Source organism: Scyliorhinus canicula, chromosome 11 (genome assembly GCF_902713615.1).
Source record: "Scyliorhinus canicula chromosome 11, sScyCan1.1, whole genome shotgun sequence".
In the NCBI taxonomy this organism is placed as follows: Eukaryota; Metazoa; Chordata; class Chondrichthyes; order Carcharhiniformes; family Scyliorhinidae; genus Scyliorhinus; species Scyliorhinus canicula.
In genome coordinates, this window is record NC_052156.1 from 137,744,802 (window position 1) to 137,758,435 (window position 13,634).

At 45.1% G+C, this 13,634-nt stretch overlaps 1 protein-coding gene across 14 annotated transcripts in view; it reads left to right on the plus strand.

Moving 5' to 3' along the window:
• LOC119973412 (voltage-dependent calcium channel subunit alpha-2/delta-1) overlaps window positions 1–13,634 on the plus strand; it is a 726,559-nt gene that overhangs the window by 493,311 nt on the left and 219,614 nt on the right. For all 14 annotated transcript variants that reach the window (XM_038811471.1, XM_038811473.1, XM_038811472.1 and 11 more), the window contains 2 exons: window positions 1,102–1,152; window positions 1,251–1,350. In XM_038811471.1, coding sequence (XP_038667399.1) covers window positions 1,102–1,152; window positions 1,251–1,350 — 151 coding nt within the window. The remainder of the gene's footprint in view (window positions 1–1,101; window positions 1,153–1,250; window positions 1,351–13,634) is intronic.

A 13,634-nucleotide genomic window follows, 5' to 3' on the forward strand; every position in this document is an offset into this window, starting at 1 on the left:
ACCAAAATCCCAGGACTGCATTTGCAGATGCAATAGAATTTCTCAGTAAAGAAACCATCTAATCTACATGTCGTCCCCTCTCTTCTTGCGAGACACTCCAGGCGAAACAGTGACTTCAGCAGGTTTCGATCTTAACCACAAACCCCATATAATGGAGTATAGTGGTCATATAATGATGGTCGCACCGGCACATCAAAGAAGGAGGGTGCTTGTAGGTTGGTGCTTGGGATGGGGAAATCCTGCTGGTACACATTTGGCAGAGTAGCCGGCATCACTGGTATTCCCTGTCATTTTCTTCCACCATACTCAGGATCCACTAAAGCCTTCTTCACGTTGCCAGATTTTCCGTGCTCCCCCCCCCCCCCCCCCCCCCCCCCCTCTCCCACTCCACCCTTAACTATTCTGCTGTAGAATTCACACATGCTCCTCTCGGTCTTAGACATGTCTATTATTTTTCTAATCTCTCTCAGAGTTACATCCTTTTGCCTCGTGCCAATGTCATTTAATCATCCCGTCTCCTCCACGTAATTAATACATGGTTCATTTCTCCCTCTCTGTCCATTTCCGTCATTAGCTGCTCCTCTGTAACATGCCCCTTGAAAGGCCATCAACCTAGCTGCACTAATCAATTGCAGGCAAGCTTTGGAGTTGAATTTCTTCCTCAGTTGATGCTGTCCTCATTTCTTTCTGACGTGATTGTTGTCGGTTTCTATTCATGTTCGTGGTTAGCAATACTAAACTAGTTATATTCCGGTTCACATGCAGATATGCACATTTCTAATCAAGTAATCAGCGAATCAGAGAAGTATTTATGACATGGACATGTGGAAAGTAGGATTCAGTCTGTGGTGGCCCTTTGAATAATGTGCCCAATTGAACCTATTACATTATTGTAATAGTGCCAGCTCTGTTTCTGTACTGGCCATGAATCTTGGCAGATAGTTATGCTTGTGAGTAAACTGTTCAAGAACACAGTAATACACACCACTCCCCCCCCCTCCCCCCATCCACCCAAGGACAGCAGCAGCTACATTTAAATTCTGTGTAGCGTTTCGCATTGTAAAGTTAGTGGTGCCTTACTGATTTGTTCTCCTCTCCCAGGTACATTCAGGGAGCTGCTTCACCCAAGGACATGCTCATTCTTGTAGATGTGTAAGTACTGAACAAGCATTAAGAATATTGAAGCAGTTATGTTCTCTGCAGTGATTCAAATGTTTTACGAATTCCTTGCTTTCTTTGCTACAAAACAGGAGTGGAAGCGTTAGTGGACTAACACTGAAGCTGATTCGGACATCAGTCTCTGAGATGCTGGAAACACTTTCTGATGACGACTATGTGAATGTGGTTTCTGTGAGTATTGCAACCATTGTCCATGCGATGACCCCCAGCCGTGTTTGTTGTCAGTGACACTGCACTTAACAGGTACAAAGGCAGTTCCATTGCCCTGTGCTCTCAGCATGGAAGCCACACTTGAAGGGATTGTGCGCCGGAGATTCAACTACAAAACTGTAGTCCTGATTCTCCGACACATGCTCACAGCTATCGTATGGCCCCCTCCTTTGAATGCACAATGACCCCATCTGTTCTCGGGAGATAGTTCAGTTGTCATACAGCAATTCAACAGAAGATCAAACCCGTGAGAATTGATTACACACAGACTTTGGAAAGAGCATGTTCAATGTTTGTTTTGTTTTAAAACCACTATGCACATGTGCTTTCAAATTGAGCGCACAAGTTAATGCAGAATGGCAGCAGCGGGTCATTAACCAATGTCAAACTGTGCTGGGAAGGAGGTCTTAATTGTATTTGGTGTGCACATCATATCTGGGCCCAGCTGGGCAGTTTGGATTAAAGAAAAGATGGCTTTTAAGAGTAATTACTTTTGAGAGTCATTTCAGATTACTTTGGATCCAGGCATTTGTTTTGATCTTGTGCCCTTGAGCGCAAAAAAGCAAGTATGAGCCTCACGGAGAGCATCAAGAGGTTGGGTGCTGGGAGGGAACCTTAGTCATTGTGCCAGTTGTGGTTCATGGTGACCTTTTTTGGGCCTAACATCCCGCACCCCTTCACCGTTCATCATGCTGAATATGATGATGGTTGTCATTATCATCATAGATGGGGACAGCATTTTCTACATTTAAATTTGTTTCTGACACGTCAACGATTGCAAATATGAGCCTTCTTTTGTGTATATATTCCTTTAACCCGATAATTCCATCCAAGACTAATGTTTTCAATTTAATTTTGAAAGTATATTTTATTGTGAGGTAATTTACTACATTTTCTTCGAATTTCTGTCATTAGCCAAATTAAATCACAGGTATCCGCACAAGTGGAGAAGTGTAATTGGGGAGAAAAAGCTGATGTACAGTTGTCATTTTATTTTGTCCCTGTGGATGGAAGGAAAGTCATATTTTAATTGCTGTGAACTATGTTAAAATATGTAGTAGAAGACTGGAAGCGATATGTTAAGACTGGCTTGGAATTTGGATTGTTGTTTGGACAGTACAGACCCTGTTTGAGGCCCAAAATGGTGCCTGGTTGTGGGGTGAGTCGCTGTGGATGCTCGATTGGTGAGAATGGTTCGCATGCACGCAGCGAATGTCGCCCAGAACTAGGTTGTGCAGGCAGACCATGACATCATTGACATCAGCGCTGCCAGCTTGATGTTCAACACTCCAGCTGATGCCCTCTCTTAACCTCGTACAGCTGAACGCCTGTTCAACAGCAGGGAGAACCTCCACCGATGCTATTTCAAAGGCATCAACACCTACTTGCAAGTCAGTTGTTTGTTGATTCACTCGCCGTTCTACAGCATTTGGTGCTTTCTATAATTGTTTGCAAAAGTCGATGAAGGTTGGTGTGGCATGCACTTGGGGAGTTTTCACTGACTTGAGGGCTTCAGTACAAACCTGCTGTTCGCAGCCATGGTTGGAACAGAGCATGACTTGGAGAATGAGCAGAGGGTTCAGAGCAGTTCAAGCTGATAGCAGCGAGATGGGAAGGAAGGGGAGAACAGTTCTCAGAAGGATATCCACCCAGGAGTGTTCAGGGAGCAGTTCTCCTTCCTGATGTCCTCACTGAAATCACCTGCTTAGTCATAACTGCAGGGTAAGGACACATTGTCAATAGCTGTGATGGTTTATGTAATGTGCCTTTACGGGCTGGCAGCATGACATCACTAGAAGGGAAGTGTATCATGACGTCCAGTCTTAGATTCACTTTTGCCTTTGGGCAGAGTGCACACATGCATACACAGCTCTGCTGCTGATGACTGAGCTTTCTACCCATGTATAAATGCTCCCATGTGCCCATTCTAAATGAATGAGCCCACAACATGCTGACCCTTCTGAGCCAGTGGTTCTTGTATCATTATAACAACATGGCAAAGATGTCCATAGAGATGATCTTTGATGCATCTGGGTCCTTTCATGTTGGAATTGGAGACATTTTAAACATATTGTAATTTGTCATCGACTGCTGTATAAGGGGGTTCACTGAACCACTCTATTCAATGAGAGCTAATGATAACAGGCAGTGTTGGTGACAACATGCATAATGCTTTGCGGCAGCACCAACTCTCTTATACCACAACCGAAAGGGTTTTCACTTCATCATTGTCCAGCTGGCAGCAAATCATGCAGGTCTATGACCCAATATCCTGGCAGTAGCCATGATGCCTTTCTTCTGTGGCAGTCTGCTGTGCCAGCTGCTTTTGAACCGCAGTGGCAAAGCAAGGGTGGCCAGTGGGCTACAAGGGCTCTGTGTTTGTGGCATGGCTGATGGCACCGTTGTGCACCCCATGCCTAAGTGCGCAACATGCATACAATGAAAGTCATGCTGCCTCATGAAATGTGATAGAGCAGACGTTCAGCATACTAAAACTACGTCTCCGCTGCTTGGACAACTCTGGAGAAGTTTGGCAGTCCTTGAAAGAGGATATGTCTAAATTTGCAGTGGCCTGCTGCATTATCTCACTTATATCGTGAGGTCAAAAATCAGCAGCTAATTAGCCAGTGGTAAGGAGCATGAGAAGTAGGGACAGAAGAGAGAGAAAGAGAGGAGGAAATGTGGACAACCACTTTCTGGCAGGGTCCGATACCATTCACCGCAACCCTATTCACCAACACTTCACACCTCACCTTCTCCTACTGACCATCACATGGTCTACTTAGTCACAATGCAAAACAAAAAGCTGCCACTAAATAAAGATTTTGAAATCCATATTGCAAACAGAAGGCAAAATCACCCTTCCATATTTCCTTACTGCTTGTCTTCTGTGTGTCTTTGCATGTCCTAACTCCTGTGCAGTGCTACCCCAGAGGTTATAGCATGGCCGGTGGAAGACTGCAAAGCTTCAATGGCACTGATTGGAGATCGTCTGGGAGGGTGGCTTCAAGCAGCTGCTTGTCCTGAATGCCCGGCGTATGTGGCAGTTGGCTGATAGGCAATGGCAGTGACAGTGGTGGAAGAGGGAACAGTATCTTCCCGGAGGAGACGATAGGTTTGTGCCCTCTAGCATGATTGCCTCTCTCCTAAGACGTCACCTCAGTAATCCAAGGAGGACCTCGGCGCCGTGAGGCAGCAGGGCTAACCCACTGCGCCACTGTCCTGCCCTCAAATTTTGAACTTGGGTGACTGTGTGGCATTTGCACTTTCACCCCCTGTCTGCCATGGAATTCCTCCGGGAGCTCCGGTTTCCTCCCACAGCCCAAAGATGTGCAGGTTAGGTGGATTGGATATTCTAAGTTGTCCCTTAGTGTCCAAAAGGTTAGGTAGGGTAATGGAGTGGGCCTGAGTGGGGTGCTCTTTCAGAGAGTCTATTCAGAAGGAGGCTATTCAGCCCATCGAGTCTACACCGACCCTCTGAAAGAGCACACTGTCTAGGCCCACTTCCACCCCCATCCCCGTAACCCCATAGCCCCATCTTTTTAAAAAAATTTAGTGTACCCAATTCATTTTTTCCAATTAAGGGGCAATTTAGTGTGGCCAATCCACCTATCCTGCACATTTTTGGGTTGTGGGGGCATAACCCACGCAAACACGGGGAGAATGTGCAAACTCCACACGAACAGAGACACAGAGCCGGGAGAGAACCTGGGACCTCGGCGCCGTGAGGCTGCAGGGCTAACCCACTGTGCCACCGTGCTGCCCTCCCATAGCCCCACCAAACCTACACGTCTTTGGATACAAAGGGGCAAGCAGGCATGGCGAGTCCACCTAACCGACACATCTTGGGACTGTGGGAGGAAACCAGAGCACCTGGAGTGAACCCACGCAGATACGGGAAGAAGGTGCACACTCCACACAGACTGTAGCCCAAGGCTGGAATTGAATCCAGGTCCCTGGTATTGTGAGGAAGCAGTGCCAACCACTGTGCTACCGCATCTCGCTTTTAAAATGTGCAAGCTTACTCCAGGTGGTGCAGGTTAGATTTAACCAGTGCTAGCCTCTGATCCCTGCTGAGGTGTGCAGCCACCCATCGGCATGGTTAACCCTGGTTGCACGCTGCAGTCATTAATCAACTGGCAGCATGTAGTTGACTCTCTGGCTTTCTTACATCGAATAGATAGGGGTTAATCATGCATTGCAATCCCAGCATATATTTCCAGGGCTTTCAAATATAGGCTAGTAGGTATTTCCTCAATTCAATTGAATCCAAATTGGTCAAAATAATTGATGTGTCAAAAGTATTTTGCTTAAATTCAGTCAGTTGAGTCCATTTTAACTGAACTTCCCCTGCAGGAAGCTGACATGGCCATGTGCTCCTTTCACAACCCCTTGATTTTATCGCAGTTAGATTAAAATCAGGCCCCTTGAAGAAAACCATGCAGTGAGGCTGTTAGATAACTACTTGTCTTTCACGTGTTATGATCCCAGCTGATGATATTGCTAAAGATCCCTAAATAGCTCTTTCTTAGAAAAACTGTGGAGGGCACTTACTGAACAGATTAGCAGGGGGTAGGATTTGGAGGACAGAACATAGAATATACAGTGCAGAAGGAGGCCATTCAGCCCATCGAGTCTGCGCTGGCCCACTTGAGCCCTCACTTCCACCCTAACCCCGTAACCCAATAACCCCACCTAACCTTTTTTGGACACTAAGGGCAATATAGGCCACTCCACCTAACCTGCCCATCTTTGGACTGTGGGAGGAAACCGGAGCACCCGGAGGAAACCCACGCAGACACGGGGAGAATGTGCAGACTCCACACAGACAGTGACCCAGCAGGGAATCGAACATGGGACCCTGGAGCTGTGAGGCCACAGTGCTAGCCACTGTGCTACCGTGCTGCCCAATGGTGAACGATCGGCACTCACCATCCTGAGAGCTGGCATGTAATGCAATACCGGCAACCTTTGACCCCCCCACTGCCATTTAGCACTCACTTAAGCATTGATTGGCAGTTGGCAGGACTTCTGTCCACCCTTGGAAAGAGGTCCCACTCGTGAGTTTGGCAGACAGCTCTTCACTCGGCTAAGCACAGCGCAGCAGTGGCCAGAGATGGTACTGCACTGCTCTGCCTGGAACCAAGCCCCAGGACCATTGGCAAGGTAAGTCTGGGGTCCATGGGTCAGGAGGGTAGGGGACGCTGTCGGGTGTTGGGAGGGGGAGGATTGCTGTGTAGGTTGGTAGGCCAGAGATGGAGAGAATTCCGGAGATGCAAGGTGCTGGAGGGAAGGGTGCCCCAACTCTGAAGGTGTCTTCAAAATGAACTTCCTGCCCTTCCCACTTCCCCTCACCACTTCCCGTCTGAGATGGGGAAAGGTTTTTGCAGTTTCTCACATTACTCGCACCCTCTAGAAACCAATGCAAACCATATGCGCCACCACTCAGTCTAAACAAAAAACAAAGTTTGCTTTGTGTTAAGACTGTAGCACAGCTAGAATGAAATAATTTTTATTTGATTAACATTTTTCACATCGACAGGGAGCCCCAAAGTCATTTTGATGTAATGTTGGGAAATGCACACTGCAAGACCCCACAGGCAGCAATGAGATAAATGACCAGGTAATTTGTTACTCATTGTACTATTTGGGAGATGAATGTTGACCAGGATACCAGAAGAAAAAAAATCCCCTGCTGTGCTTCCAAAATACCATGGAATCTTTTATGTTCACCTGGGAGAACAGACCAGACCTTGGCTTAACATCTCATTTGAAAGACAGTACTTCTGATAGTGTCAGTTTACATAATGTGCTGAATCTCTGAAGTGGCACTTGAACCCATAACCCTTCTGACGTTGCGGCAAAGATACGACCCTTGAGAAGAGACCAACATTAAAAGATATCCATGAATTAATAAATGAATGGAGTGTTTGGCTCCATTGAATCAGTAAATTCATAGATGAGCAGGCACCGGCATGTTTGTTAATTAATACAGCAGTGGTTGAAGCATTGAATTAAACAAAAGAGCAGAGGGCACCAGCTAATCAATTAATAAAACAATAGATGCAAGCCAATTAATTGAGTTGTAGGCTGCAGTGATTTAATAAATTCACACGCCTGCGACATACAAACAAATCAATAAATTACTGGAGCATGGTGCATTAGTTAATTATTGGGGTAACAGATAAGAACGCGTCAATGAATGAAGCATTGAGCACCAATGAATGGGTGACTGGTAGAATGGCAAATGCAATGAATGGAATTGTCTGCACACCTTGCGTGCAGGAATGGTCTGAAAAATTCAAAGGGAAATTAAATCATCACAGAACGTTTATGCGACGGGGCGGTATGGTGGAGCAGTGGTTAGCACGGCTGCCTCATGGTGCTGAGGGCCCGGGTTCGATCCTGGCCCTGGTCACCGTCAATGTGGAGTTTGCACGTTCTCCCCGTGCCTGCGTGGGTCTCACCCTCGCAACCCAAATATGTGCAGGGTAGGTGGATTGGCCACGCTAAAATGCCCCTCAATTGGATAAAAAATGAATTGGGTACTCTAAATTTTTTTTAATTTCAATTAAAGAAAATAACTTTTCTGGGATCTAAAATGAATTGCATTCCAGAACCTCCTTTGAAAGAGGCTGGAGCTTGAATTAAAACTTAAACAATGTCATTAAAGACAGAAAAGACTATTTAAGAGGGTAAAATTACTCATGGTATAGCGAGATAAGTATTTCCCGAAACTTAAAAAAATTTCCTCTTGGAAAGCCCAATCTTCTCACAAGCAGGAATACCAAATGATAAATAAAACTCAATTGAAATAGGGAGTCGGCAATATCACTTGGAAATGCAAGATGACAGAACAGATGTGAGAATACGAGGTTGTTCTTGACATCTTGCTTCCTGCCCACAGGCTTTTTGCATTCTCAATGCTTTATTTACCTTTTGATGTATATCAAAATTGGATCATCCTGATTAAATTACTCCGGGGGGATAGAAAATGGAGTCCCTGACTTCTTTCAAGGGGGAAACACATATGCCATCTGAGGCTGTGCGTAATAAATCTTGCTGGGCTCTGTTGATAGTTCCTCACTCGTAACTTTCTAAAGAAAACCCAGATTTGGGTTTTGGCTTAATATTTATCTCTTACTTTGCTTTTTCCCATGACTATTTATTAATTCTTTCGACATGGATGACATTTAATTGTACCGTGTTATATATTCCCCATCCTTTGTGGTGGGAGGGCATTAAGAGTCAACTATATAGCAGCACGGTAGCATGGTGGTTAGCATAAATGCTTCACAGCTCCAGGGTCCCAGGTTCGATTCCCGGCTGGGTCACTGTCTGTGCGGAGTCTGCACGTCCTCCCCGTGTCTGCGTGGGTTTCCTCCGGGTGCTCCGGTTTCCTCCCACAGTCCAAAGATGTGCGGGTTAGGTGGATTGGCCATGCTAAATTGCCCGTAGTGTCCTAAAAAGTAAAGTTAAGGGGGGGTTGTTGGGTTACGGGTATAGGGTGGATACGTGGGTTTGTGTAGGGTGATCATTGCTCGGCACAATATCGAGGGCCGAAGGGCCTGTTCTGTGCTGTACTGTTCTATGTTCTATGTTCTAATGTAGGACTGGAGTCACATGCAGGTCGGACTGAGTAAGGCCATCATACGCCTTTCCCTGAAGGCTGCAAATGAACCAGTTGGTTTTCATGACAATTATGTTTCATTTTTTTTCTGGGGCCAGTCTATAAATGATCAGATTTTAAAATTAAGGTTGTAACCTGCCACGGTGCAATTTAAGCTCACAAAAACTCTACGTTGCTGGCCACTCTAATGAAAGTTACAGAATCCATTGTTCTGGGAAGCTGGGGGCCGTTGCATTGCAGGCTACATTCAAGCTACAGTTGCAGTTAATTCAATCAATAGGCCACATATTTATGGTGGACAATCCACACCCATTCTGCTCTCAGTGATATAAGATGCTCAGCTGTAGCCACAGTCCCCTGGCCAACATGTGAAAACACAAATTTCAGATTGAGGTTCTAGCGACAGGGAGTAGCTATCTATTTGATACACTGGGAGGCTCAAAGCCAAACCTGACTGAGCAGGTTATTGCTCCCTTGACTATGATCTAAGCATGTTGCAATCACAGAACAATGATTAAGATATCCTCAATAAAAAATGTTTTGGCAAGAAAATAATTTTATTCAGGTCCCAATTTATTTGAGAGAATTTTAAATTATATTTAGTTCCTAACCAGTATTTGTTATCTCGGCAACTAAATTCACCATGGTGAATTTAAACTTATAGGCCTGTGTTTTAGGGCAGAATTTTAACTGTGGCGGGTTGTTCTGTTTAATGGAACCGGAAGTGGTGTCACTTCAACTCTCTTGCTTTTTACTCATTCCAACATGAGCACGATTCAACATTGAAGTGCATGGGAAACACTCACGATCAAGCATCAAGGGAAGCTCTGCATTATGGATACTTGGCTGAAAGCCCAGACATCCATTACTCTTGTTGAAACAGCTGCATCCCAGTGAATGCATTGCTTGCTTGATAGCTCTGGCTCTCTTATCTCTGCAGTCAATTTCCCAATGCTATTTGCCAATTATTAAGCAGTCTCTATGGGTTGTAGTTTCTGTTATTGATACTTTGAACGGTCCAGATGATTGACGCTTTTATTGCCTTGTAGTAAAATGATTTCCTTCGCAAAAGGAAATGAATGAATGAAATACTTTTCTGAAGCTTTTGTTTACACATCCTACTGTTACTATAGAGTTCATTGATTCTATACAGTGCATCATGGAACAATGAGCATGGAGTGCTATAGCTTGGAATAAGGGGCATGAGGAACCTTGGGGGGAGGGGGAGTGGGTAGAGTGCTATGCCATGACATTGGGGGCTGAGGTGTCACGGGGTTGGGTGGAGTTACATAAATTAGATTTGGGGCATGAGAGGTCATGGTGATAGGTGGTGGCATAGCCTGGTATGAAAGCATGAACTGGCATGGATGGGGAATTTAAAGTCTGTGGGGTGGGTGTGATGGAGTGAGGGTTGGAGAGCCTTTGTTCTTTTCCTTAACTAAGATAGAATTCCAGATCACCGAGACAGTCCTTTTAAACAGCCTGCCTACGCACCCAGCAGCCCCTATGGCTGCCTCCAAACTTCTTCCAGGGCAGTTGGCTTGACTCCAGCCTGAAACCGCACCCCCCTCCACTGACCCGGCAATGAAGATCTTGCCTTTGTGGGCACTTTCTCCTGAGATAGGTGGACCGAGCGGGAGATTTTCCTAACTCCTGCTACCACGCTCGCTGATGACAATTTAGGCTGTTAACTCTGTTTTAATCTACAGAAGCTGTCCAACCTGAGTTTTTTCAACTTTTTCAGTGTTCTTATTAGACATTTTACTATTTTGGCTCACCTTCATCCCAATTGGGAAGCATCAGTGTTACATTATTCTTTTCCTGAACCAGTACCGCTGAGCAAGGCAATCAAATTAAAGCCACCAATAGGTTGCAGATCACCAATTCCTCATCAGAAATCAAGAGTAAGATGCACTTATTCCCTGTTGTGCATCACCTTTTATTGCAGGCCAGTTGGAAGACAATGTAGGGTGCCATGGTGGTGCAGAGCTAGCACTGCTGCCTCACAGCGCCAGGGACCCGGGTTCAATACCAACCTTGGGTCACTGTCTGTATGGAGTTTGCACTTTCTCCCCGTGTCTGCGTGGGATTCCTGCGAACGCTCCGCTTTCCTCCCACAGTCCAAAGATGTGCAGTTTAGATGGATTGGCCATGAACAATGCGTGGAATTGTGGGGATAGGTCAGGGATTGGGCCTCGGCAGTGTACTCTTTTGGAGGGTCGCAGCAGACTTGATGGGCTGAATGGCCTCCTTCCGCACTGAAGTGATTCTAAGGGTAACGGTTTAAAAATAAGGGATCGCTCATTGAAGACGGAGATGAAGAGAATTTGTTTCTCACAGAGGGCAATGAATCTTTGGAACTCTACTTCAAAAGGCAGTGGAAGGAGAGGCTTTAAATATACTTAAGGCAGTGTTAAATGGATTCTTGATAGACAAGGGGCTGAAACGGTATTGGGGTGGGCAGGAATGTGAAGTGGAGACTATAATCAGATCAGCCATGATCTTATTAAATGGTGCAGCAGGTTTGAGGGGCTGAGTGGCCTACTTCTGCTCTGAATGTGTATGTTCATATGACAGTGGCATTCCAATGTGTTCCAATATCATGCCTGGCTGAGCTGCGGCAGAAACATTCAGAAAAACCTGGGAGGAAAAATAATTGGTGGTGATTTAATGGATCAACGTGCATTTTGGTTAACTGTGCGATTTCTAACTCTCCTGTGGAAAATACCAGCATGCCATCCAGAATGAACTGTGCATTTAACCTGCCCAGAGATGTCTTTATGGACATGGCAAGACATGCTAATGCAGTTGAGAGTTCAGGCTGGCTTCGCTGTGATGGTTAAAAATAATGACGTTGGATTTAGTCTGCAGCTTTAGCTTCGAAAAGAGACTCCGGGGACTGAGTACTATCAGCGCTGTAAGCTCAGAATGAAATGAGGTTATTGGCAAGTCGCTGGAACTCTAATGAGATAAGGTGACTGATATGTTCTGGCCTTGCTACTCATTATTCCATACATCAGCGGGAATGTGATAATTTATTTTTGTCTGGTTTTGCGATCTAACCAGCTTAATGGGATTCCTTGCCTGAGCCACATATGTTGTATATTATCCTGTTCTCTGAGACAAAATTGGAAATTGTGCACCATAGTAGTTACTGTGAAAATGATGCTTGCAGTCATGGTACATGAGTAACAGTTTCAGGAAAGGTAGTTTTATTGTTTCATTTCTATTATAATACATCGATCCTTAGCTCTTGTCTAACTGCAGCACTATAATAAGTCCCATGGAATTTCATGTTAAATTTGCTTGTCAATATGATATCAGATTTATTCACCAGCAATGGTGATATTCCACTAAACGATTACAAATTATTTCTTCTATAAACCCCCATTAATCACTTCACAGTCATTAATCCTTAAGTGAGAACACCGTCATGCATCAGTGGTGCTTAAGTGCATTGACAATCCGAGTCCGCATTGACAGCACTGTGCCACAAAATTGGTTTCAACCAATAAACTGTCCATAAAATGAATCGTACATGTTATGAGAGAAAAAATAACATCCTGTGGAGTGATCTCAAGCATGTAATCTAATCTCAGGTTTTGAGAACTACTGGAAGATTCAGAGCTCCAATCTCCTGATTTATGAGATCTTTGGTTAGAGTACGCTCAAGCATTGACCCTCCTTTCTTAATTATAGTTACAGTTCATTTCACAGATACAGGTATGTATAATTTTGGTATGCAGTCCACATCTGTTCGTAGGGAAATTTATTGAAGGATGCATCTATTCATTCTTCATTCAGTTCTCTAGGGTTCACATTACCATTTCCATCTGGTGCCAAAACATAGTCAGTAAAGTGGCCCGCATGATCCAGAATGTATATTTTTTAGTTTCTCCAAATGAGCGGCAATTTATTGTGGCCAATTCACCTACCCTGTACATCTTTGGGTTGTGGGGGTGAGACCCATACAGACACGGGGAAACAGTGACCCAGGGCCAGGGTCGAAACTGAGTCCTCGACGCCATGAGGCAGCAGTGCTAACCACTGAGCATCATGCCACCCCAATATAGAATATGTTGGCCACCTATTTACATGCTCTGATGGTGCCACCTATCCTGTGCTGTCACATTCTTTTGTCCAATCTAAGGTTGAGGTCCTCTGGCCTTTGTCATGGGATTGGCGGCGGCGGCGACGACGGGCTGAGCAAGTCACTCAAAATGCCGTAGACCTCAACTGGACCAGAAGGTCCCACCAGCGGCCAATGGCAAAATGTCTCCACAGCCGGAAGACACACCGCGAGGGCGGGGAGTGGTCAGAAGATCCCGCCCAAAGTAAATTCTAAATCAAAACTGGAAAATTAAGCATTCTAGTACCTCATGCTGCAAGAAATATTGCACCCACTACAGCACCCTATTTCCCCTTTTGCTATTTAAAGAGCATCAGTCTCCTGAACAATGGCAATCCATATTTTAATGAGAACACTCTGTTAAAGGGAATTTAATTTTTCCTCAACTTGGGTTTAGCTGCCTTTAAGAAGCGTCGACTAAAGATTGCGTGTCAAACACATTCGGGAAAAATTAGAATGGGTGGGATTTTCCACCCCCCACGGCAT